General features: G+C 31.0%; 2 protein-coding genes across 2 annotated transcripts in view; both read right to left on the bottom strand.

Moving 5' to 3' along the window:
* The window catches only part of LOC108903173 (trichohyalin-like), a 175907-nt gene extending 165684 nt beyond the window's left edge, over positions 1 to 10223 (bottom strand). The window contains exon 1 of the mRNA XM_018705262.1: positions 9888 to 10223. The gene's annotated coding sequence lies outside the window, so the exon portion shown is untranslated. The remainder of the gene's footprint in view (positions 1 to 9887) is intronic.
* Positions 10224 to 19931: 9708 nt separating this feature from the next.
* LOC108903169 (merlin) lies at positions 19932 to 26102 on the bottom strand. Its single transcript, XM_018705258.2, has 10 exons — positions 25924 to 26102; positions 25655 to 25784; positions 25396 to 25604; positions 25049 to 25276; positions 24775 to 24984; positions 24483 to 24719; positions 24275 to 24421; positions 23879 to 24085; positions 20256 to 20425; positions 19932 to 20199 (listed from the first exon to the last, which is right to left on the bottom strand). The coding sequence occupies exons 1-10, from the start codon at positions 26020 to 26022 to the stop codon at positions 19989 to 19991; spliced, it is 1848 nt and encodes a 615-aa protein (XP_018560774.1). The 5' UTR covers positions 26023 to 26102; the 3' UTR covers positions 19932 to 19988.
* Between the last annotated feature and the right edge of the window lie 306 nt (positions 26103 to 26408).

A 26408-nucleotide genomic window follows, 5' to 3' on the forward strand; every position in this document is an offset into this window, starting at 1 on the left:
CAACGATGGTCTTTGAACGTGTGGAGAGCAATTTTGGGAACCCATGTCTTTGGACCATTCTTTTTTGACCAGCATTTAACTGAAGCAGTTTATTTAAACTTTTTAACAGACACTCTAGAAGATTTGTTACTCCTCACAATACTGCTGCGGTTTGTCAGTTTTTACAAGAATTTTTTCCCAACAGATAAATTGGGCGCGGGGGACCAGTGAGTTGGCCTTCAAGGTGTCCAGATATGACAAGTTGCCACTTCTTTTTATGGGGACTGACCAATGTTGAACAGTCTTTTAATAACCGAAATCGTTTGTGTATTAATCAAAATGGAGGACACTTCGAGCAATTGATGTAAATCAGCGAGCGATCTAAGTATTCTACTCCTCAGTTAGTTTCGTTGTGCGTTTTGTTTTAGTTGTTTGTCAAACCACTTTTTAAACATGCCAGTAAATATTAACACTGTCACTCCCAATTTTACAGTTGCAGTGTTTCAGCAGAATCCCTCTTAGGTGGAACAGTCTGTATTATTCTCTCATTAATAAGAGCGAAGAGTTCATTCGTGGATGTGGCAGACATATTTAAAATTGATTTCTTATATTTAGGTACTTATTTTCAATGTTGAATAGCAACTAACTTAAAGTTTGGGTCTTAAATGAATATAATTTCTTAAGTAAGATTAATTAAATTAAGAGAACGTTTAACCAAAACTCTTGCCAAAGTCGATATTTCAAAATACACTATTTTTTGTTAAGAATGCCGAGCATTAAGAGTAATGTAAACAAAAATATTCTAATAGTTTAGTCAAAGAGGTTGCAATTTATGCCATAAATCAAAGTTTAGAAAAGTGAAACAGTGTGATTAAAGAAATATGCGCTTGATATAAAAACTCATACACTCCTTGACTCATAGGCGTGCTTTAGGAAGATTTAAGGGGATAAATAGTCGTTACAATTACAAATACAATTATAAATTGCAGTAAAAATATGCCAGTATGACATACAAGTCCTTGCAATTGAACATATTAAAAGACGACAGAGTTGTAAATAAAAATAATTAAATTTTAACTTTTATATCCAGTATCCTGAAAAAGAGGCATAGTTTTGTTATTTTCGTACAAATAATAAGTATGTGGTTGACGGCTTGGCTCGCCATTTTTGTAACACCCTGTCTAATATTTTATACAGAATTTACAAAGCGATTAAAACTAAGACTAAGATATTCTATTTAGGTACAACAAATCTTTTTTGTTCAACTTATTGAATTAATTAGCTTTTATAAGATTTCCAAAAATTTACAAAAACAGAATTTTTCAGAAAAACTATAAATTTTACGGGGGTTAATAGAATATTAAAATATCGGATGATTTAGATCATATTAAAAGTTATTTTCTAAGAATTTTGCCAATGTCTCCAAAATTAATTAACAGATTGAGATTTGATAGATATTTTTGTTAAAAGACCTTTATATGTATAACGAGGTTTTGATTATTTATTAAATAAATTTTACAGTACATTCGTTATACTGCAAACCAGTAATATTTTAAAGTTTTTGAGGTTAGAAATTTGGTATTTTTAGTAGTTTTCTGTAATTCTACACTCAAAATTACTCACTAAACTTCTTTTTGGTACTAAAATTGAAGGTGGATTTACCAGCAACTGTTACCCCATAATATTTTATTCAGCCAGCCATGTATTTAGTTTTTATAGGCTATAAAATAACCGGTTAAGCTAATTACAAAAACTAAAAAAAATATTTTAGTCGGTACAGACGGTACACAAATAAATTTTGAGAAGTCACAGATGTTCAAATTGTTAATGTATCCGTTAAATACTTGTCTACCAAAACAAAAATAAAACATTTTTATTTTTTTATCAAAAACGAAGCGATTTAGCGAATTTTGATAAGATATTTTTCGCATAGGATTAAATAGAAAAATTAAAAGAAAGTAATACTAGATTCGGCGAAAAAATTGTGATTAAAATATTACTTGTTCGCAGTAAAACGAATACCCTGTAGAACTTATTGACATTGGAAATATTTTAGAAATCGGTAGTGTAACGCTAAATGTTAGGATAATATATATATATATATATATTTGTATAGGGGATGTAAACTTTCAAAGTGTAACACGGTGGTGATCGCTGGGCGCAGAGGTGCTCGGATCGGAGTGATTTTGATGTCGTTGTGTAGATTGGACCTCTCTGGCTCAAATAGTCCGGACATTCGACGATTACGGGGGTGGCAATGGGGAGGAAAATAGTGCCCTTCTACATTTTTCCTATTTTTATAAAACTCTGTCGATGTTTAAGTGAGCTGTAAGTTATATACAGGGTGTTGCGCTTAAATGTGGTACAAGCCTATAGCTTCTTTGTTTTTTGTCCAATTTTAGATTGTAGGATAGAAAAAACTCTATCTAACTGTGATACTGCTGTTTTTATTAATGCAATTCACGGCCAACTAGGACGGGTGTTTTGATGTTTAAGTGAGCTGTAAGTTATATACAGGGTGTCGCGCTTAAATGTGGTACAAGCCTATAGCTTCTTTGTTTTTTGACCAATTTTAGATTGTAGGATAGAAAAAACTCTATCTAACTGTGATACTGCTGTTTTTATTAATGCAATTCACGGCCAACTAGGACGGGTGTTTTGTTGTCAAAACAGCTAATTGGTATTAACGACTTTTTTTCCAAAAAACAGATTACGTATTCTCATTCAGCATCCCTTAAAATGTCTTATCACCAAGTTTCATCAAATTCGGTACTTCTTCAGACGAGCACTAGTTGGTGGTGTATTGCATTAATAAGAAAACAGCACTATTACAGTCAGATAGAGTTTTTTTTACCCTACATTTTATAAAAATCGGCCAAAAAATAAAGAAGTTTCAGGCTTGTATTAATTAGATTTCGCTAGATGTATCAATTATGGTTTCCAAAGGCAAAAAAATTGTAACAATGACTTAAAAGATTGTTGTTGATATATCGTCACATGTGTGCAGTTGGGGCGGTTTTAGTGTTTGTTTACAACCAAAATTGACATAATCCTCCATCTCTCTTCTTACACTAAATATCCTATTTAAATATTCTACAGACACATTTTCAAATACGTTTGTATAAATATATAAATAAATTTATTTTATTTTAATTATGATAACTACGTTCATTTCCAAATGTCAGAAGTTTGATTGATGGTGAATAAATCATAAATAATTAAAACTTTGTTATTTAGGTTCTCCCAAAACAAACGTGTATCAAATTTCAATATGATTCCTGTCAATTAATTTGTAAGAGATTGGCAAAATTCTTTTAAAAATAAATACTTTTAACTAACATGAACTAAAATTATCTTATTTCCTAACATTCCTGATACGCAATATAACAAACATTTTGTATAACTTATCTAAACACTAAACAAGCCAACTTAGCCAACCTATTCAGAGCGACTTAAAACATATGCCTACAAAATTTTAATAGAATATGTTGTATAACTTCTCAAGACTGGCAAAACTATAAAATTTTGAACGCTTCTTATCTTGAAAACAAAAGGTGATAGACCCATAGTTAAAAAGAAAAATAATCTTATTTTTCTGACACACTCTGTGTAAGCACAATTTCTCGTACTCCTCGACTTTTCCCTATACTATTTCAAAATTCAAAATTGTACTAAACCTAAAGAATCAGTAAAGGAAACCTTCAAACAAGAAACAAAGACAACAACCATGAAACCACGAAATCCTTCTTAACGTTTAAAAATAAACGCACACTCTTTTTTTATCTATTAGTCACTTTGGAAGATCCTTGAGAAGAAACAATTAATAGATGTGAGTTTCTTCTGAAAAGGATGCGCTTAAATGACGTAACCGAAAATAGAAAAAATCAAGTATAACTACGGATAGAGACCCTGACCTATTGCAAAGCAATGTGAGAGGTGCCTAGATATCTCCGATCTATAGACCGCCAAGCCCGTGATTCGCAACAGGCACACCGAAAATGTAAATGGTATTTTTTTAAGTGAATATGATATCTGTAAATAAATAATTCAAGTTTAACCGCATCGTAGTGTTTAATAAGTTTAATTTTTCCTGAAGTCATTTAAATATTAACAAAATAATTGCTTCGAGAGTTGTGGGTTCAGGATAACGACTAACAAAAACTCCTTTTTTTTTACAAAATTTGCAGATGTTTCGACTATATATTTGTAAGTATTTTTCAAGACTAAAGCAAATTATGAAGGGTGCTTAATATGTGTTTTAAGACATTTTTTTTGTGTTTTAAGAATGTTGCAAATACCCGACTTAACATACATAGAAAATAATAATAATTTATCAAAACAATTTTATATCAATTTAAAAAATTGTGAATATTAAATTTAAAATATTAATTTTTTTTAATTAAAAAAAAAAGATTTTTGATGCAATTTTTTTTATTTGTATATTACATATTGAAAAGAAACACGTATTTGTTCCTATGTTGTTAATATTCTTATTTCAATAAATTATTATGTTTTGTATCGTAAATATAGTGTGTTGCGTAAATATGGTGTCAACATTTGTAAAAACACAAAAAAACTAGAAAAACAAAAAATTGTCATAGAACACATATTAAGGGCTCTTCGTAATTTGTTTTAGTCTTACGAAAGATTAAATATACAGTCGAAACATCAACAAATTTTGCAAAATGAGTTTTTTTAATTATAGGGAATAAACGGCAAAGTATTAAGGAATCCATCAAGTATAGAATAAAAGAAAAAATAGAAAACTAAACATTAGAATAGTCCATCAAATAATAGATTTATGGCCTTGTTTCAACAATTTCGATTTTTTTTTTCAATGGGTAAAGAAGCTTTTAAAGAGCTGTTCAATTGGCGAGAACGTAGGTATTTCCGTGTAAAAACAGAACTTGCTTATTTTAATCAGAACGCTCTATATATTTTTGATTTTGGAAGTATAGTCTTTCCAATCTCAATTGAAGAACCAAGAGGTTGACAGTATGTACAAGGTTCGGTCGCTGACGCAGCAACTCGGCATTGAAATATTTGAAAAACTTGTTCCCATATTTATTTAGCCATACCCATATACAGGTCTAGTTGAACTAAACTTGGAAGTAGTAGAAATGTATACGCCCTGTTGAAGAGTGCGCACTGGCAAACCGCACTGAGCGACTAGGCAATAAATCTCAGTTGTTGACAGGTGGTTGATAAATTGTCTAGCAGTGCAGTGCAGCAATGCGGAATTTGATGTAATGCAGGTAAATTTAATTTATTATAAACACCTTCTATTAATAATTCATATTACAATTGCGAAAGGGAGAAATAAGCGGGATATTTTGTTTACTAATATTATTACCACATGGCATTTTGGGGACCTTTTGAAAAGGAGCAAAACGAAATTTACCATCAATATAATAAAATTGTTTGAAGACATAAATAATTAAAATATGTTGTGGCCAAATGAACATATTAGAAATATTTTACACATTATATACAAATTATTATAATTTTGTAGGTACTTTAGCGGAAAACTTTTTAGGGACGCCTATAAAACTCATTAAATTTTATTGCTAGGCGTTTTTATACTGACTTCGAAAAGACTATTAACACAAAATTTAGAGTCGTAAATATTTCTATTATAATAAATCTATTTAATACGAAAGTAATATTAGAACAACGATATTTTGAATATTGAATAGTGTTATTTTAATTTTGTTTATTAAACGCACTGAATTTTGTAACATGTAACATAGGCTTCGATTCTTTTTACGTTGATACCACGAAGATAACCATTATCTTTGGTGATTTGTGGAATACGATATCCCAAAGAGAGAACTAGTTATTTTTAACAATTTTATTGGAAAAAATTAATACCTCTCGACCACTCGGTTAAAATTAATCTAATTAAAATAAATAATTATCTGTGAAATCTTTAGGAATTTGTAACATACATTATATGGCAATATCACAAGACATCCTAAGTGTGGAATATAAAATAACTCTAGGACGGAAACTGTTTAAATGGATAAAATGGGTTAGTAACAATCATAGTAGCTGCAAATATCGGGAATATAGAGTAGGAAAGTTAAAAATAGATATAGTCCAGACGATATGTGTTTCAAAAAGCCATATTTGGGTGAATCGTATATCCACGGAGATTTTTGGCTTTTTGGCTTTCAAATATCACTAGAAATGAAAATTTTTCTATGCACATAAAAAAAACGTGGGCTTAACTTTTGCCGGCACAACAGGTATGTTAAAAAAATTCGAAAAATGTCATACTTTTTCTTCCTATTTAATTATGTATCTTTTCAAGAGTTGATTTTAGGCGAAAATGGAAGAGGAAAAAAATGTTTGCAATTAAATTTTTTACAAAACATGTCTAATTACAAATCGAATGAATCATGTTTATTATGGTAAAAATCGAAAAAATCGCAAAAATGGGGTTAAAAAACAATACTTTTTAGGGAATTTTTTTGGGGTATTTAAATTGGGTATAGGACCTTTATACTTGGCTCAAGAAAACTTCATGTTATGTAGAATCATCACACCAAATTTCATCAAAATCGGTTCGATAGATTTTGCATAATAATTTTGCAATCCAGATTTTGAAAAAAAAATTGCAAATTTTCAAAATTTTGCACAGCAAAAACCAAGGCCCTTAGATACTTGAAAATTTAATCACATATAGAAGGACTCTCAAGCTTTCAAACTTTTTTTGAAAAATTCGAATCCGTCAATTAGGAGAGCTCTGGCGCTTGTTTAAACATTTTTCGAATTTTTGTACTTATAAACAATTAGAACTTTGTAAATATTCAATCAAATCAAATTTTCAAAGCAGGTTTTAAAAGTTCTTGGAAAGACGCTTCTTAAAACAAAAACAGAACGATTGATCAATTAGTTACATAGTTATAGCCCATTCAATTTCGAGCAGGCCGAAGAGGTCGCGCTCTCTGCTTCCACCACCACCACCCGTACGATTTTATTGAATTTCTCGCTTGCATAAAAAACTTTAAACACGTTTTAAAGTAGGTTGCCAATGAAGACAAGTATTGTAATCTTAGACCTGGTAAGTACTCGGAATACCAAAGGTATTTTTCGAAAAATTAGCCCGGATGTCCCAGTACATTTAGTGTAAATGACGGCTATTCAAGTACTTAAGGGCCTTGGTTTTTGCTGTGCAAAATTTTGAAAATTTGCAATTTTTTTTTCAAAATCTGGATTGCAAAATTATTATGCAAAATCTATCTAACCGATTTTGATGAAATTTGGTGTGATAATTCTATATAACATGAAGTTTTTTTGAGCCAAATATAAAGGTCCTATACCCAATTTAAATACCTCAAAAAAATTCCCAAAAAAGTATTGTTTTTTAACCCCATTTTTGCGATTTTTTCGATTTTTACCATAATAAACATGATTCATTCGATTTGTAATTAGACATGTTTTGTAAAAAATTTAATTGCAAACATTTTTTTCCTCTTCCATTTTCGCCTAAAATCAACTCTTGAAAAGATACATAATTAAATAGGAAGAAAAAGTATGACATTTTTCGAATTTTTTTAACATACCTGTTGTGCCGGCAAAAGTTAAGCCCACGTTTTTTTTATGTGCATAGAAAAATTTTCATTTCTAGTGATATTTGAAAGCCAAAAAGCCAAAAATCTCCGTGGATATACGATTCACCCAAACCAAATGAAAACGAAGAACAATTGCTCCAAAATGAAAATAAAGATTTTCAATTGTAACGATCTCAAATGACAGATTTACAAAATTTATTAGGCCAAAAAATCTAGATAGAGGTTATAAAAAATATATATACCTATTCCGCTGGATATTCTCAAATAGTAAGGTTTACTGCCAACACATTTTACTCATGCAAATCAGTTTGACTTCTAGATTTCTTTTCATTTTCTGCTTTTCCAACACAACGACCAAACCTTTCTTTTAGGTTAAACTATAGATGATTTATTTCAATATATCTACGTAGAGGCAATATTAAAATTTGAATGAAGTTGTTTACGATCAAAAAATATTTAAAAAGACACAATTTTAGAAAGACCAAAATAAATTTAGGGCTAAAGGAATAATTCATAATTTTGCAACACCTTGTTTATACATTGCTTATTTTAAAATGTGTCCTTTTCAGTTCCACTGACATTCCAACGATGACATTTTTTTCCTTTACCAAAACTAAGATTATTATTGGATGGGCCACTAAATAGGAACACTGCATAACCTTTGGGGAGTTATATGATATTTTATATATAAAAATTGAAGTGATGTGAAATTTTCAGTGGTTTTTTTTAAAGAAACCAAATCCGAATTACTAAGATTGCAAAGATTTTTAAAAATGTACCTATTTTCTTTATATTTTTCATGAAAGCATTACGGTTTAATTTTCTGTTAAATTGTAGAATGACGTGGCAATCGATGGGAAGGGAATTTAGAATAATACAATTGTGTAAAAAATGTGCTCATGTAATAACGAAAATATGAACAAGTTGAGCAGAATATAGTATTTATTGGTTTTAAGGTTGTTTATTTATGCATTTTCTTAAAAAAATTTTTGTAAATATTTGTTTCCTGCAAAAATATACAAACTTGCTAATAATATTAAAAAAATGTTTTCAATAAAAGTGATATGTGTAGATATATAAATAAAGACATAATTTCAAGCTACTACTGTCGATTAATGTTATATAATTGCGTACATTTGTACAAAAATTGTTGAATAACGCATGTGTAAATTATGTTTAATCAAAATCCCACCGAATTTCATACTTTCCTCTACAGCCATTGTTGTGATAAAGGAGTAAAATGAAATATAAAAAAAGTTGTTTATGCGTACTATTTGTTGTTAAAAAAAATACACGTAGCTGGCTTATCTAAATCATCAATGTAACAAACCTTCAAATTGTCTCATTTGTTGTTTCTAATAGTTGTAATATTACTTTGAACAATGTCCAAATCGACGTTCAGCCAACATATATTAATTAACATATTTTTGCAATTTGAAAACTGCCTCTTTAAGTAACCTCCTTTTAAAAATGGAATTAATAGATATTTGAATATTGAATTATACACAAAACAAAAAACTTTTATAGAAAAATGCAACTTCGAAACGAATTCTACAAAAAAAGTTGAAGATGTCGCTAAACACATTACATATCTCAGACATATGCTGACACTAATTCCTAATCTAATCTACATTCGGAACTGCACTCCGCAACATCAACCCGGAGGTATGCATAAAGTCCAATTAGAATCCACTTTCATGGTGTCACAAATTTAAAATTTCTAATTGGAGAGCCTAAATAATACAAATAAACCTGAAATGCGTATCAGACATGTAGTTTATATGTTTTAAGGTCATGCAACAATTTTCTTTCTACTTAATTTTTACACTCTCATGCTCTCAATCTCACACAAATAGTTTTCTTGCCTCTTGCACAGATATAAGTAAAAGAAAACAAACCCAGTTTAACAATCAGGCGCGGGTTAAATTCAGTATACTCTATAGTTCCACGAAAACGTAGCGTTTCTTTGGAAAATTACGCATCCGATCTGAATAAACAAATTGTAAATCAGTGTACGAACTAAAATAACCGTAAATTGAGTATCAATTGCAGCAACACCTAATAGTTGTAGGTAGATAGTACCACTTCATTTGCCAAGGTTACTAAAATGGGTAGGTAACTACCATTTTGTTCGGATAAATATTGACAAGTGAATTCCACGGTTTTACAAATGTTGCTGAATGAAAATGTGCACAATATCATTTTCCAGCTCATTAAAAATCCATTTAGTCATAACATAAAATGTTTAAAAAAAATTTTGCACTGCATCAACAGATATCAACGAATTTTTTACTGAGAATGTACAAACATTAAATAAACATTTGAACTTACCAGAGGTGCTTTGTCAAAATCGGCTGAAGGTATCCTCAAAGGGCACAGAAACCCACAAACCACTCACTTCACCAAATCGGACGCGAAACCGCTTAAAAATACAATTTCCGCAGGACTCCTCCGGAAATCTACTCGAAATCGACAGAAATCTCCGTATTCCCCGTGAAAAAATTGTTTATTTGGCAGTTGTTTTTATTCCATCCACCGGACTCGGTCGGCGTTGCACCGTACTTTCGTGTCTTCGGCCAACTCGCTGCGATATTCAACAGGTAGGTAGTTTAAAAGCAAGCTGGCTTTGGCTAGAAGACAGGTATATCGCGGCAGTTGTTTTTCGAAGCGGAACCAATCCCGCTATGCAACTGGGTTAGCCGGTTCGAATTTGCCGCTCCGCTTTGCGAAGGTGCGTGGTTAGGGAAAGGGAAAATAATCAACCTTTAATTACGTTTTTTTTTTAGTGTACGTGGCGGCTGTATCGGCGTGAATAGTCAAATAATATCATATTAATATCGTAGCAATGAAAGTAATAAAAAGTTCAAGTGGTTATTTAAAGCGGAATTTTTAAAAATTAGTAAAGTAAATGAAAAAGATTAATAGCACCGTTTTGTTCAAGTAAAATTTTCTCCACCTACAGGGTGTCCGGATTTATAGGTGCACAGGCCGCTAACATTTTAAGTAAAAGAACAAATAAAGTTTAAACATGTTTTAAGCTTGCTACTATTTTCTAGCTGTTAATTTTTGAAAAATTGTATAGTAATTTATTTATTTCAAATTTACTCAAAGTGTAAAAGTACCTTGCATATTTTGATGTATTCATTAATTTCGAAAAAAGACATCTGCACATTTTTTATCACATATACAGGGTGTCCCACATAAGAACCGACACAGGGCAGGTGCATGTAGGGATGCCCAAAATATTGTAATTTAACCAAACTTACCTATATACAAAGTTGCACCCCTGAGGACTTATTAGCCCCCAAAGTGGGGTCCTAAATTTTGAAAAAAAATAATATCTCTACAACACTTTACCGCAGAAGAACCAAATTTGGTACATGATTTAGGTTTATTACTGGTCTTCTTTGACTATGATTTAAAGTTAATTGAAACAATACAAGGTGTTCATTGGGAATGACTCACCCCTAAAATTGTTCAGAACTTTTTTTCATTGACCGAATTGAAAAATAGTAGTATTAATTCGCAGCAGAATTTAGTTTAAAATTTTTTTTAATCTTGTTAAATTTTAAAAAACTTATGGTTTTCAAGAAAAACCATATTAACCGACACAAGATTTTAACAGTGTTCATTAGAAAATAATCAAAAAGTCAGTAATAGGCAATGAATTTCTTTCAAACTTGTCAGTTAATAAAATTATTTTATTTCAACAATTCTTCCACACTTCTACAGTTTCCTTGACAGAAACCCAGCACAAGTAGCATATCAACTTGTTCGCTAAATGTAAATTTTCCAGCCATTTTTAACAATAATCAGAGGCAATTGTTGAAATAAAATAATTTTATTACTAAGTGACAAGTTTGAAAGATGAATTCATTGCCTACTACTGACTTTTTGATTATTTTCTAATGAACGCTGTTAAAATCTTGTGTCAGTTAATAGGTACGGTTTTTCTTGAAAACCATAAAGTTTTTTAAAATTTAACAAGAGTAAAAAAATTTAAATTAAATTCTGCTGTGAATTACTGTTATTCAATTCGGGCAATGAAAAAAAAGTTCTGGACAATTTTAGGGGTGAGTCATTCCCCTGTGTCGGTTTCTATGCGGGACACCCTGTATAACACTTATTAATAAAAAAGTAGCAGTAAGTCAAACCTAATGGACCGAACAAAAGATTTAAGGGAGAAATAAAATTTAATAAAAGTTAGTAAAACATTTATTCGAAGGAAATTAACTACAAATTATTTATTTTTATAAATGATTGAAAATATTTGCCGCGCACAGGCGCACAATGAAATATTTATTTCTTTAAAAGCATACTGCTTTGTCAAAGAAGTATTCGAAATTTGTCAATGAAAGCCAATATATTCAATTAGTCATCACAGTGTATATTCTATGGGGCAGTGATAACATGTTTGGGTAGTGATAAATTGAGTTTTGGGTGCGAACTAACTGAATCCTGTAGTTATTTTTAATGTATTTTAAAATTTTAAATTACTCTTTTTAATTGAAGAATTTATTACTTACTATTTTGTTATATTAAATATAATTCATAAATATGACTACTTGAGTATACCAAAGGTTTCAAAATGCTTATTTTCATAGTATTTTCAAACTTTTTTCTTCTTTTTTTGCAGCACATATTTCGCAATTTCTTTGTTAGGAAATATTTTTGGAATAAGAAATCATAGTTTTGAATAAATTTTTAGGTATATTTCAATACATAATTTATCATAATATATGTACTAAGTATACCTGTATATAAAGAACAAACTGCATATTTCCTTATTTTTTTTTAACATGAAAAATTAATCAAAATTTTCTAAGATTATGTACTGTGAAAGACTTTAATAATTCATATTTAGATTAATAATGTTTTGTAAGGGGGTACTTATTGCGAGAAGAGGGGGTCTTAGTATCAAATTGAGTAGTGATAAATTTTTCTTAGAATATGTCCTTAATCATCAAAATGTATTTTCTCTCCAAAGTGGACACCATTTGAAGCAATGCACTTTTTCTAACGAACAACCCAATCATCAAAACACTTTTTAAACGCTTGTTGCGGTATGGCCTTCAACTCTTTCAGAGATTTTTGTTTTATGGATTCTATCGCTTCAAAACGTGTTCCACGAAGTGGTAATTTGAGTTTGGGAAAGAGGTAAAAGTCAACAGGGATCATATCCGGTGAATACATGACATGACATTCGTTGAGTTTTTGTATGTAATTATTGCGCTTATTACTGGAAAAACTGTCTCAATTATCGCTATAATTTTTGTTTATTTGAAAATGATCCTAGACCAGGAAAGCCTTCGACTTTAACTGATGACTTCCACTTTCAGAAAGTCCAAGATCTGGTGAGTTCAAATCCCCTCTGAACTGTCAGAGAAATTGCAAAAGAGGTTAGCATCTCGATTGGGTCATGTCATGCAGTTTTAACTGAAAAATTGAACACAACTGCAAGAGGAGAACATGATGTCTTGCGTATCGGGATATGCAGAAATCGGTTATGACGGGTGTCTCTGGAAGGAACATTAATAAGTATGCGGGAGAGCAGATTTTTTGCATTAATGAAACAATTTAAAATTTTGTAACCAAATAGCAGAATAGAAATAATACGACGGTGATGGTATTAATTTTACAGTCGCATAGTCAAGCTGTCTATTATGGGTACTTCTTAAAACATAGATATCTCAAAAATTTATTTTGTATTGTTTCAACCCGCTCTGTATATTTTTTTAGCTGCGCGTGCCATAACAATGACTCATTTTCAAATTTTGGCCTAACAAGAAGTGTGCAATACAAAGTAATAAAGGTTCGTTCGTATATCTTTCAGATTACGCGATTCCCTCTTAACAAAACCAAGAGCTTTATAGGCCTCAGATATAAATTTGTCCAAAGTGAAGTTTATATGATAATGTACTATCTATCGTAACGCCTAGATATTTAACATTATGTACCTTAACTAAATGTGTGTCATCCATCTTATTTATATGCGTAAGTAACAACATCCTTTTTACGAGTAAAAGAAATGTTGCATCAATGTTTCTTTACTCCAACGCAATTCAGAATCAAAGTCCAGCTGGAGCAGAGCACAGTCATTTACAACTTTAATTTGTCTATAAAATTTAAAATCGTTAGCGAACAACAAGCATTCAGAATGATGAAGACATTGGGGCAAATCATTAATAAAGTACAAGAACAAGAGTGGGCCTAAGTTGGAACCCTGTGGAACCCCTGAATTTGCTACATAAACTTTCGAAAACATTCCGTGATATTTAAAAGTCAAATATGCAGTTTTGTAAATATAATATCCCCCCTCGCCAGACCTGTCTCTTTGCGATTTTTTCTTATCTCTGAAATTAAAATCAGTGCTGAAAAGGCGCCCTTTTCAGATTATTGATGACGTCAAAGCAAATTCGTCACAGACTGTTAAAGCCATTTCAAATGAAGCTATTACAGACTGCTTCCTGCAATGGAAACACCGCTGGAAAAAGTGTGTGAATAAGGGAGGGGAGTACTTTGAAGGAGACAATGATCGGTTATTTTCTGAGCAGACCTCGTATATACAAAAAATAATATATAACAATAAATATTTGACATTTTCAAAACAAACTAAATTTTCCTACTAGCTTTAAGCAAGATTTCAGATAAAAAAAGGTGATACAATTTTTCAAACTTCTAAAAAACCATAGGGACTTAAGATTTGAAATATTGAGGAATTTATAATTTTCAAATATGTACTTTCTAATAAAAATATCAACTTAATTTGTTTTTTCACTTATTTATGTTAATATAAATCGGGACAAGGTGTATGTACTAATAAATAAATTTACTGAATTGAACAATGGAGAAAACTATGCAGGGTCATCAAACGAAAATAGTAAACTCGACTGTAGTTTTGTAGCTTCTATCACATGCAATTTGGTCATATTTTAAAGATGTAGACACTGAACGTCCTGTATAAAGTTGATACGATTACAACCTTATTACACTTAATAGTAAAGAGAGGTTATTATCGAAACGAAGAATTGCTTGCCACATGTCCAGAAACTAATCGTATCTCTTTCACACTTTACGCTTACGGCTAGAGTTTGCCACTTTGGTTCCCAGATAAGGTAACTTAATGGGGTCTGTAGGATTTGCATCGTGTTGTGCGTCTCGTTTAGTAAGTGTCTTTTAGATGTTGATACGGACCGCTACATCTAAAGAAATTTTTAAACTTCTTATTTGAAATATGCCTTTCAAATAAATGTTTCATGACTGAAAAGGGTGATAGAGGATACGAAAATAAGTAACTTTTATTAAGCAACTGATGATCTAAAACATTACGTTTTAAGTTAAAAAAAAATTCACGTGAAGGTTTAAACAAATTTAAAACCGTCCCCGGTGCGACAGCCAGCTGTACTTTTGATATCGAAGCTGCCGCGCGTCGCAGGACAAAAGCGCTGATAGAATTTTTGACGGTTTAAATTTTGTGTTATGTTGTGAAAATGCTGAAATTTATTCAAATCTCGTTAAAAAGTAACATAAAAATCAAACGAATAAACGAATTATTTACCAATAAACGATATGTTCTACAACAATTGTTCAGAGTTGTTTCCATTTGCTAATAAACATGATTGTTTCCAAAGGACGGTCAAAATTCAGTCACCAAAAACACCACACCACACATTCACTGAAAACCGTTGCTGGAACCGAGATCTCTGTACCACGTGAGGACTGGCATCACACCAATAATGAATTTTGTGCTATTTGATGTCGATACTACTGGCAAATTTCCACACGGGGATGTAAATCATTATTAATTAATGCCTGAATCCTTTGTACGTATACATGATAGGGTTATAACAATTATTCCCGTAAAGGCGACACGATACTGTTAGTTTTATACGCCGGCTAAGTAATACTGCTACACAGAACGCACGTGCACAAGATGCACAGGGTTGGCTTACATTTATGGTTAATTTTCTTAATTAATTTTCTCGAAAACAGAAGCATTTAAACCATCAGTAAAAGTTGCTCATTTTTGTCCCCTCTCTATCACCCTTTTCACTTATTTCAGAAATACCCTGTATTTTAAGTTAATGCAAAAAAGAAATCGACTTTTATATTTACAATAGTGGATGTTTTTATTATATAACGCAATTGTTATGATCAGTGTACCTAATATACCGATCTATATGGCAGATAACGATTATTTTGGCGGAAATACCTATGTACGTACCTAAATGGTTTTACTGCTAAACCACCCTTACATGCATTGTGTAAAAAAGAAGCTAAAAGGTACGGTCGGACATAAATAGAAAAAATAGTTGTAGACAAAGCTAGAGATAAAAAAAATAAGATATAATAATATGGACTAATGTATTTGAAATTTACCACTTAACTTTTAATATTAAAAAAGTTTGATTTTCAACTTAATATTTAAACAATTTACACTTCAATAATCAACTTTTCCTTTATTACACGTTGTAGTACAACTCTTCACGAGTAAAATAAGCCCTCGAACAAGTCTCTATGACAAGGGTCGGCAAGTAATTTTAGATGGGGTCCGGATACTTTTGAAAATTTTTAACGGGGTCCAGAAAAAAAATTCATATTTCTTCCAAATTTTTTATTTTAATTTGGACTCAAATTTAATCTGCTACTAACCATTAACAACTCAAAACACTCACACAAAATGATAAAGTTGGCACTCAAACGTAAAAAAAAACATTTTTTAAATAATTTAAGTAATTTATACCTTCAAAAAATTTTTGGGGGTCCAGTATTTTACCTTCCGCGGTCCGGACCTGGACCGCGGTCCGCCAGTTGCCGACCCCTGCTCTATGACGTCTCAAAGATATAGAAATTGGAATTTGCCAAGAGCCTTTTTTTAATAACAAATAGCTTTTAACATAAAACTGATAAATATTTTGAGCTAAAATTTATACCACTTATTAATAGAGTTCGGGACTTGGTCGGATGATCGTAGCGTAGATTGTAGATATTTTTAATACCTATAAGTAAACTTTTTTCAGTAGCATCAACGTTCAAGAGTTGAACACAAAAAAACGGTTTTTCGAGTTTTCTTTGATTATTTAAACAATGTTCCGCAATCGTCAACTGGTCTCAGACTATTGTCCTAATATCCTGACACCATTTCCAATATGTTTGATTAATAATATATCATCTTTTAATTCAGTACTTTAAAAGTCTAATTCGATTGGACTAATATTTTTCGTCTCGTTGGCATGTAAATTAATATACAAAAGGCCGAGAAACAGGATCTCAGTTCTCACAATCAGTCGCACTAAATGACATCACAAGGCGTTGTTGTTCACGTGACAAAATTTTTACATGATTTGAAACACAAAAAATAAAAAATTTTACTATGGATTATAGGCCCATCATCTTCCGTTTTTGAAATGTGAAACGTCAAAATAATGATTAATTTGTATATAATCAAATTAATTATTTTACCACTGTTAGTTGTTGTCGGTGTCACTACAAATTAATGATCTAAAATAAATTAGGTAAATTAAATTTTCAAGCAAATTGCCTATTTAATGTGCCTCAAGAGAGATTTGAACATATTAATTTGGATATTGATAATCTTTTATGGTTATTGTTATATTTTAACAGTTATTGATCGTTTTATACGTTGGTATATCATCTTATAGAAACATTTCTACCAAAATAATAGCTAAGACATTATCGACTGATCAATGTACGAATTTTGAGCCAAATCTGTTTAAAGAATTATATTAAAGGCATTATTAATGGTTAATGCGGATACACTGGAAAGATTAACTTTCAATTGCACCTTTAGATATCAGAACAATGATATAAGAAGGTTTTAAATGTTCTCCTGCAGATAATTTTAGATAACTTTAAATAATTTTGGATGTTTTTGGATAACCAGTAAGGGTTCCATTTATATGAATTATTAATAATATTAGACCAACCGTACGCGATTATAAATATTTTTTTATAATAAACAATAGGTAATTATTATAATAAATCCGTCTTTGTTAGAATAAATATGAAATTATACCAATAATAAACGTCTGTCAAGTTATATCATTTTTTTTTACATTTACAAGAAAATAGTTTTAAAATGCATTGCGTTTTATATATGTAAGCGTGTTATGCAACCAGTCCTACACCCAACTAGTTTGTATAGTTGCATGACTCGAAATAATATAAAAACTATATATTTTGATAACAGAAAATATGTAGACAGATAGACATACACATTGGAAGGAATTTATATTTCTGATTAATTAACTAGTGAATGTCAGCTCAATTGTGTGTTTAATATGACTCATTACTTTATAAATCCTGATCTAGAAATTTACATATCGACTATTGACACATAACATAATTAAATTCCTGTTATTGTATTATAACAATTTAATCAGTATTTAAATAAGACATTGTTATTTCAGATTAATTGTATGAGTAATTTGTCAAAGGATAAAGATAGCGTAACTTATAAAACCAATGGGATAAGACACTATTAATTGTTGTTTTATCTAGTTGTAATATGGGTGGTTTTGATAAAAAAATATTAACAACTTGGAAAAATCAGTAAATTCATTATTATTCTAATGATGCATGGTTCAATTAATCAATATTTATTATTCTATTGTTCTCCAACAGTCATACAATTAAATTAAATACATATTAATCATTTTTGCCTTGTGGCCTTATGAACGTTTAGAAAAGGTTACGTGAAAAAAATATCGGTGTGGAAGGCCGAAAATTCAACTTCAACTACCTAGGTACTCTTACTTCCATCCTCTTGGCAGCACAGAAATTTGGTAGAAAGTTATTTTGGAATGGGCCAATATGAAATTTATTTTTTTAAACGTTTTGTGTTTTTTATTAATCAACATTTTCTAAAATTATTAAAATGTCAAGATAATTTATCGTGATAGTATTTTTACGCTACCAGTCCTACACGTAGCTGGTATATACAGTTGCATAAGGCGATATGAGTACGAAAACATTTTTTATATAAATAAATGTAAATTTTTCTATTAATTTACACTGCAGACTGCAGGTATCTATTGGTTTTAAATGGACTCCGTATTTCAGATTAATTAACTAATTAACTTAATTTAGCAGGTCTCAAATGAAGCGTTTTTTGAAAACCTCTAAGTATAAACAGAAGCAAAAACTCCTGTTGGAGAGCGCTTATTAATACAGCTAAAAAAACTCCATTTTTGGTCATTTTTACATTATAATCATTGTTAAACAATGATCTTGTTGTTTTAAACCAATAATTTTTGGGAAATATTATTTATTTTTGTTTTTGCCTGAACTAACAATTAAACCAAGTTTCAATCTGAGACGAATTTTTTTACAATTTTTTTTTCATTTACTGGACAATTGTTTCAAATAATTTACTTAATATTAATAACTTAATTGTCCTGATTATTCATTGAAGAATGGATTTGTGAAATAACTAAATGAATAGCGTACTATGAGTTAATATACAGTAGACGATAAAAATATCAGGCTCGAAGGACCAAACTTCAAGTTACAACCAATTTACCTTTATTTCTGTCTATTGCCATAAAGACAATGCTTACTTGTTGAAATACAAAGAGATTTACAAAGAAAAAATAAACGAATGAAATAGCACTTCGATGTTGTAATAACGAAGTAAAATTTTCTACACCAGTATTAAAAAAATGTATTTGCAGAACTGAGCAATTATGCAGAATCATCAAGTAAAAATGTAAAAAAAACAATCAAGCATCACATTTCAGAAATATGTGTACCAACTCTGCTTTCTGCTATGAAACATCTTGTATATTTCTTCATATGCAAATAGACACAGCCTCAAGATTGCAGTGATACAAATCCACGAATTATTCGCAAATAAATTTTTTTAATTACACATCAAAAATATCTGGTTCGAAGGACCAAATATCAAATTACAAATGACCTACCCTTATTCGCCTGATATCTTAAAGGTAATGCTTATTATTTAGTATGGCATTTAAAAAAAAACAGTAAAAGGAACAAATTTAGATTACATCAAAAACATTAGGCTCGAAGGACCAAAATTCAAATTGCAAATAAACCTACTCTTATTTGTTTGTAATACTTATTTGTTTGGTGTGAAATTTAAAAAAGTAAGCAATAAAGAAATTAACAAGTTTAAATTACTTATCAGTAGCATCAGGCTCGAAGGACCAAAATTCAACTTGCAGCCAATCAACCCTTACATTTGCCGTTTTAAATGTATTGCTGATTTTGACAAAATTTCTTGAGATGTTGTGTAAGTGAGCAAGTTAAACAATTAACAGTCCTTACAAAACGGTCGCGCTTTTAATTTGGCATACTACATATCCCACTCCTGAATAAAAACTCAAATTATTTAAAAATATTTATTATGTACTTATTGTCATATAAATATAACTTGTAAATATAATATCTTTACAGCTCCTCAAAAAATGCAACTCTGCTTTTTGTCGAACCAGATTTGCTTTTTTTTAGGGTCGAATATTTGTTCTCTCCCATCTTCACCTGCTCCTCGTGCAACTGGTCGTAGTCGTTCTGCTTATCACCTACCTTTAGTACCGCTATCTCGCTACGCAACTCCCGCAGTTGATTCTGCAGGTGCTTCGACTTCTCCAAATAATCCACCCTAAAAATCGTTTCGATAAAATAACAGTAGGTTGGTATCTAGATAAAACAACTCACCGTTCTTTTTCAATCTCTAATGAGAGTTGATCAGCGTCCCCGTGAGCTATCAGATCGTAAGAGTTTAAATTCAAGTTTAAGTCTGGCGAAGTGGACGCCTCGCTGTCTAAAATAGACAAGTCTGCTCCATATCCAGGGCTCAAAGGTGGTGCATAGAGGGTTGTGACGGACTTAAATGAAAGTGTAACGTTATTCATATGGTCACACGCAAAAACATTGATATACAATAAATTACACACTGTATACAATTTTATGAAAACAATGGTTAGAGGACATTATGTTATAAATTTTATAGATACAGGATGTAACTTTAAGCGAGAGTAAAATTTGTAGGGATAAAAGTACAACCCTGAAATTAGTTGGGTTTTTTAATAAAATATACAGGGTGTTAATTAAGTATGTACAATAAATTCAACAGATAATTATTTCAGTGATTTTAAGACAAAAATTTCATAGAAACATTGGTCCGCAGAGCTTCCTTTTCAAGATACAGGGTGTTAAACTTTTGTAAAAAAATTGTTATTTCATAAATGTCTTAAATACTCTTTACCCAATTTTGTTGTAATTTGGCAAGTGTTATTTATACTTTATGTTATTTAGATGTTACATGTTATTAATAAAAAATTATAAAAAAACGTAATGTAAATGTTTATTTGGAAATAAAATGAAAACCACTTGGGTTTAGATATAGGGAAACTTTAACAAAGTTAGACTTAATTTTAGTGCAGAATGCGAATACATTAAAAAAATTAGGGGTTTCCATTTAAAAATTTCGAGTTTTCCACATTTTCTGAACTTCATATTCAATACATTTTTTTTGACCACTCTGTATAAAAACTGGAAAATTTTCATGTCAAATTTGATAAATTAGGTCTTCCTCTACAAAATGTCCAGTTTGCACAAAAAATAAACCTATATTTCCGGTAAAACTAAATTTTGCTAACAGTCTGCATCTGTCAATTTTTGCTTAAAAATGAAAATATCTCGGAAACGATCAATCCTAAGTATGGAGTGTGCTATATGTTTTCTACTTAAAAATAGATGCTCTTTCCAAAAATGCAATAATATACAGGGGGTTACGTTTAAAATAAGAAAGTTAGTATTGATTTCCGGTATAACCGGAAGTACGATAACCTTGAAAATATTTTAGATTGGTAGGCCCCACGGTCCGTATCACAATTTCAAAAAAATGCTTGGAGCGGTTTCCCAGATATCCATCGATGGAGTTCATGGTGAGACACCCCGTATATATTTTGCATGAGTAATTAAATATTAACAAATATTGGTATGTGAATAGGGGCATGTTACTAATTGAAAGTAAAACTAACTTTTGCTTTAAATAGGTAATTATTTTTGATATTTTATAAAATGTACATAATAAAAAATAAATAAATAATTAAGTAATTTGAAATAATTTTCAAAATCATTTCAAGTTATTTATTATTTTTTTTATAAAGCACTGCGTTTAGTTTGTGAATCTCAGTGTCAATAACCTCTGACACTGACCTAATTTAGGAGAACTGCATAATCCTTATGAAGTGTTATGTGTATCAAAAAACAAATGCCAACATTAATTGAAGAAAAGGAGAATAACTGAATGTCATCACCTCAATTATTCATTATTAAATTTCTGTGATATGAATAAACACGTGTCAACGATACATCATGCCATAGCTCCCAATACGTATGCACTGTTTGATGTTATACTGCCTGTTCAGTAGCGGGGTATGACAATTACAAAAATGGCTCATAATTACAAAAAATTCAGTCGTTATGCAGGAATTTGAGAAAGCATTAAAATAAGCTAACCTCTGTATAAATATGACTCCCATTCAATGTTAATCCTGTATACTGTGGTTTTCGTCTGTTTTAAGTCCACTTCAGGACATTTAACTTTTAGAGAAGAAATTATAATATGTTTTCTATTGCATGTAAATTGAAAGAAAAGAAATCTGCAAATTTTCCACAGCTAACTTGATTTTTATATATTAAAAAAAATACATTTCTTGAATATCTTTGAGGATATTTAAAAATATTTAAAAATTTGCATCCAGAAATATCAAAGAAAAAAATATTCTATTTCTCCCATAACAAAAATAATTCGACATTTTTTTGTAGTTTTTTTTACATCCAGTATATTTTCTATAACTTCTGATTTTTCAGTTGTTTCAAAATGTTTTTAACCGACAGGATGTCCAGTAAATGGTAGACAATCTCTCGGATTTTGGGCTCACCCTGTAAAGTTTTTTATTCTTGAAGTCGAGATATAAAAATGAAATTTTTTCAACAACTTCTTTGTTTCTCATGTAATTTGGTAATGTATACAACCGTTTTATAAATTCAGTGTATCATGCATTTTCTTGAATTTAAAAGAAAGTTACAAACAAATTATTTTCGGTGTCTACACACAAAGAAATTGTTAATATATGATTTGAAACAAAATTTTAACAGATTCCTAAATTCCGAAAATACAGTCTAACTTTTAATTGGTGACCAGTGTTTTTTAGGAGTTGCAGTACTTGTTCTCCAGAATACTAATCTGAAATTAAATTTTTCAATCAATTACATAGTCAAGTCATAGTTCGTTGTTTAAACTGCATTTAAACTCTTGTCTAAACCAGCAGTCCGCAGTTATCGAACTCGGTAATATGTACGTGTTTATCAATATTGCATTTTTTTAATTTTTAAACCAACTGTATAAAACTAATGGAGTGGCAAGGAGCCAAACTGCAATTGAAAATAATTTAATAAAGAAATTGCTTTTTGTATATCTACCCTCCTTATTAAGGTGTGAATTTTGCTACTTTTCGTGTGAAGTGTTAGACTTTACTGAAATCGAAATCAAACTTGTAAAGTGCAGTGTTTATTATGAAGGTTAATTTTATAGTAATTTTTAAAATGGTAATGGCAAGTGTATAGCCATATGAAGTTATTTATTTCCGTGTTTAGTGTTGATATGTTGTGCTTGTGTATGTTCATTGTTAAATTTCTTTGTGATATTATGGAAAAACATGTATATATGATTGCAGAAAGATGAGATTAGACAAGAATGCATGCCATAATTTCCAATTCACAGCTAGCGCATGCATCTATCCAACGGTGCGATATGATGGCAATTAGAAAAGATTTAAAAAAATTTGAGAATGCCAACTATCACGTATTTTTAAAGATGAAATGTAGCCTCCATATAAATATGACCTCCAGTCAAAGTTACACCCTGTATATTGATTGTTTAATAGAAATTGATTGTAAAGGAAAAATCAAAAGTTATAGACAAATATTACATACACTAAGAAAAAACCTGAATAAATAACCACGTTACAAAAACCAAAAATTTTCACAAATTAAAAAGTTATTCGACATTTGACGAACAAAACGGCAAAAAATTTAAAATTGCCAAAAATGAAAAATCTTTCAAATTTGTCTCTAAAATCGAGCTCGAGGCATGAGGAGCTTTTTGTTTATCTTCTCAGAAAATAAGAAAAATCTCCTAAAAGTGTTAAAATTGTACCTGGACGAAACAATATTAAAAAGTTTAGATAAATACTTTTTGCGTTAGAATAAAATACGTAATAATAGTTAGTCACCAAAAAAGCATTAATTACAAGACTTATCACACTTACTGATATTGGAGACGCTGTATTCGATCCCGTGTAAGATGTGGTGCGACTTAAAAAATCGAGAAGCTTCTCTTTAGCTTGTTTCTCGGCAGCACGTGCTTTCAAAAGTTCATCCTTCAGTTTATTCGCTTCCGCCGCCCTCTTTTCCGACTCTTCCACGAGTCTAGCAGTCAACATCTCCGCTTCCCTCGTTTTTCTTTCTAGAGAGACCTTGAAAGCACAAAAATATATTGATTTCGATGCACAAACACAATCATCATTTAAAACAAACACATTTGATAAACACATCGATTGTTTCTATAAATAAAACAAATGAGTCACTAAACAAAAGAGAGTACTTTTAATCTCATGAAATAATCCAAGACGGTGCTTTGAATTTCAATGTTATTTATCACATACCTTTTCTTCGTCTTTTCTCATGGCAGTTAATCTTAACCTAGTTATTTCTTGCTCAGCTTCTGCGGCCTTTTGACTCAGAAGCCTAGCTTCTTCCTCGGCTACTCTACTTTTTTCCGCTAAAAGATCCGCACTTTCCTCTGATCGCCTCTAAAACACCAGAAAAGATTTTTTATTGTATAACCTTCCAATTCATACTTTTCCAACTTACCAAAGCTTCGTTGGCCAGTCGTATCTCCTCTTGATACTGCAACAATCTTTGTTCCATATTAGCTCTGTCTCTCTCAGCTTCTTCCCTCAACTGTTTCTCTCTAGCCAATCGATTTCGTTGGACCTGCCTCCTTTGTTTCTCTTCTTTCGCTGCCGCTTTCATTTGTTGTAGTTCCATCGAATCCGGCTTCCTCCGTCTCATAAAGAGGTCGTGGTTTCCCATACACAAATCTAATATCTTAAAAATTAGGCAAGTAAAATAGAAATTTCTAAAAAAATTATCGGAGACTTACCAGTTTGTTCATCCTTACTTTCTGGCTGAAAAACACAAAATTAGGTGCATTTTTATCAACCGGTTTGATGATGAACTTCTTATCATCGAAACTGATATGTCTAATTTCCGACCAAGTGAAGGTCGTTTTTGGTTGCAGCTTGTTCTCCTTCTCATAAATGTTCAGGCCCAAAGCCGTCACACCGAGCCACAAATCAGTCTCTTTTTTATTCTGAAAAAAAAAAAAAAATTATTGTTAAGTCCACATTTTTCAGGATAAATGTTTAATGACATACCATTATTGGGAAATAATTGACTCCGTACATATCTAGGTCCTGGGCTATTTTCAGGTATTCCATTTCTGCCTCGTCACGAGACATTCCTCTGTGATCAGCATACCACACCCTTATCCTTTCTTCCCACATCTCTAACGTCATTTGATACTGATCTATAACTCTCTGAGGCAACAAGTCTTCGCTAGCCAGCATGCCAGGTTTGTAAGTGTCTTCATCAAAGTCACCAAACTAAAACAAACATCACTTGAAACAAATGAAACACGCTGCTAAATCAAGGCACCCATGCAATTACAAAGGTGACTTGATTTTGACTGGTTATGAACAGAGTAATAGAAATATATATCAACCTTTGCTTGTACAGCATAACTAGCTAATAATACCGAAGCCTCTGGCGGACAATAGACGTCCATAGACAATATCGCCTGCTTTACTTGGAGGAAAAACGAATGTTGTGTGACCTCTTGAACAAGTTCCTCTGCTACCTCTTCGGGATAGAACTTGGCCAAGAACATAAACGAAGCTGTCTGGTGATTTTTTTGTATGCTTTGGTCCTGAACTAGAAAAAGTACAAATAAATCATGGTATAACAAAGCTATGGTTTTATACCTTTCTTGTCCAGTTTAAGCCAAGATATAAAACCTTTGGAATCTTCATACTGTAACCCAAAATACCAGGTTTCTCGTAAGCCTATTGTTCTACATACTAGTTCGAAAAGATCTCTTCCTGTCGCACGCCACTAAAAACGTTAAAACAAACTTACTTTCGTTGTATGGACTCTAAAATCTCTACTAAAAATTTAAAACTGCTTTCACTAGAAATTCCAGACTTCGCAAAATAGCCTATGAAATAAACAAATGACAAACGTATAAACATACCTCTAGATTAAACTCTAGTTCTGCGTCGAGAGTACAAACTTTCACTGGGAAACTTTTCCCCGATTTTTTTCGACGGAATGGAGGCATATTTTCTAACATTATTCATTGCAGCACATATGTATCACAAACATAAATACATTTTTATTTTTATTAATTTATTAGACTGTCAAAATCAATTATGTCATTTTTGATTTTTGATCTAATCCACCCAGTGAATACCAACGGCTACATTAATACCAACTCAAAGGAAATAAATTTATGTGGCATTATTACAGATTAATTTTACTTTAAAAGTAAATCTTTGGGGAATTTAACTAAATAATTTATATATGTTTATAAAATAATTCGAATTATCTTTGACAATTTGAAATAATTTTCTGAGCTGAGCTGACCTTTAGTATACTTTATTTTAAAACAGATGTGCTCAAGGCGCCGTGGCTTAGTTACGACTTGACGATACTCGGACCGACAGAACCGACACATTA

The sequence above is a fragment of the Anoplophora glabripennis genome, unplaced genomic scaffold (genome assembly GCF_000390285.2).
Source record: "Anoplophora glabripennis isolate ALB-LARVAE unplaced genomic scaffold, Agla_2.0 scaffold138, whole genome shotgun sequence".
In the NCBI taxonomy this organism is placed as follows: domain Eukaryota; kingdom Metazoa; phylum Arthropoda; class Insecta; order Coleoptera; family Cerambycidae; genus Anoplophora; species Anoplophora glabripennis.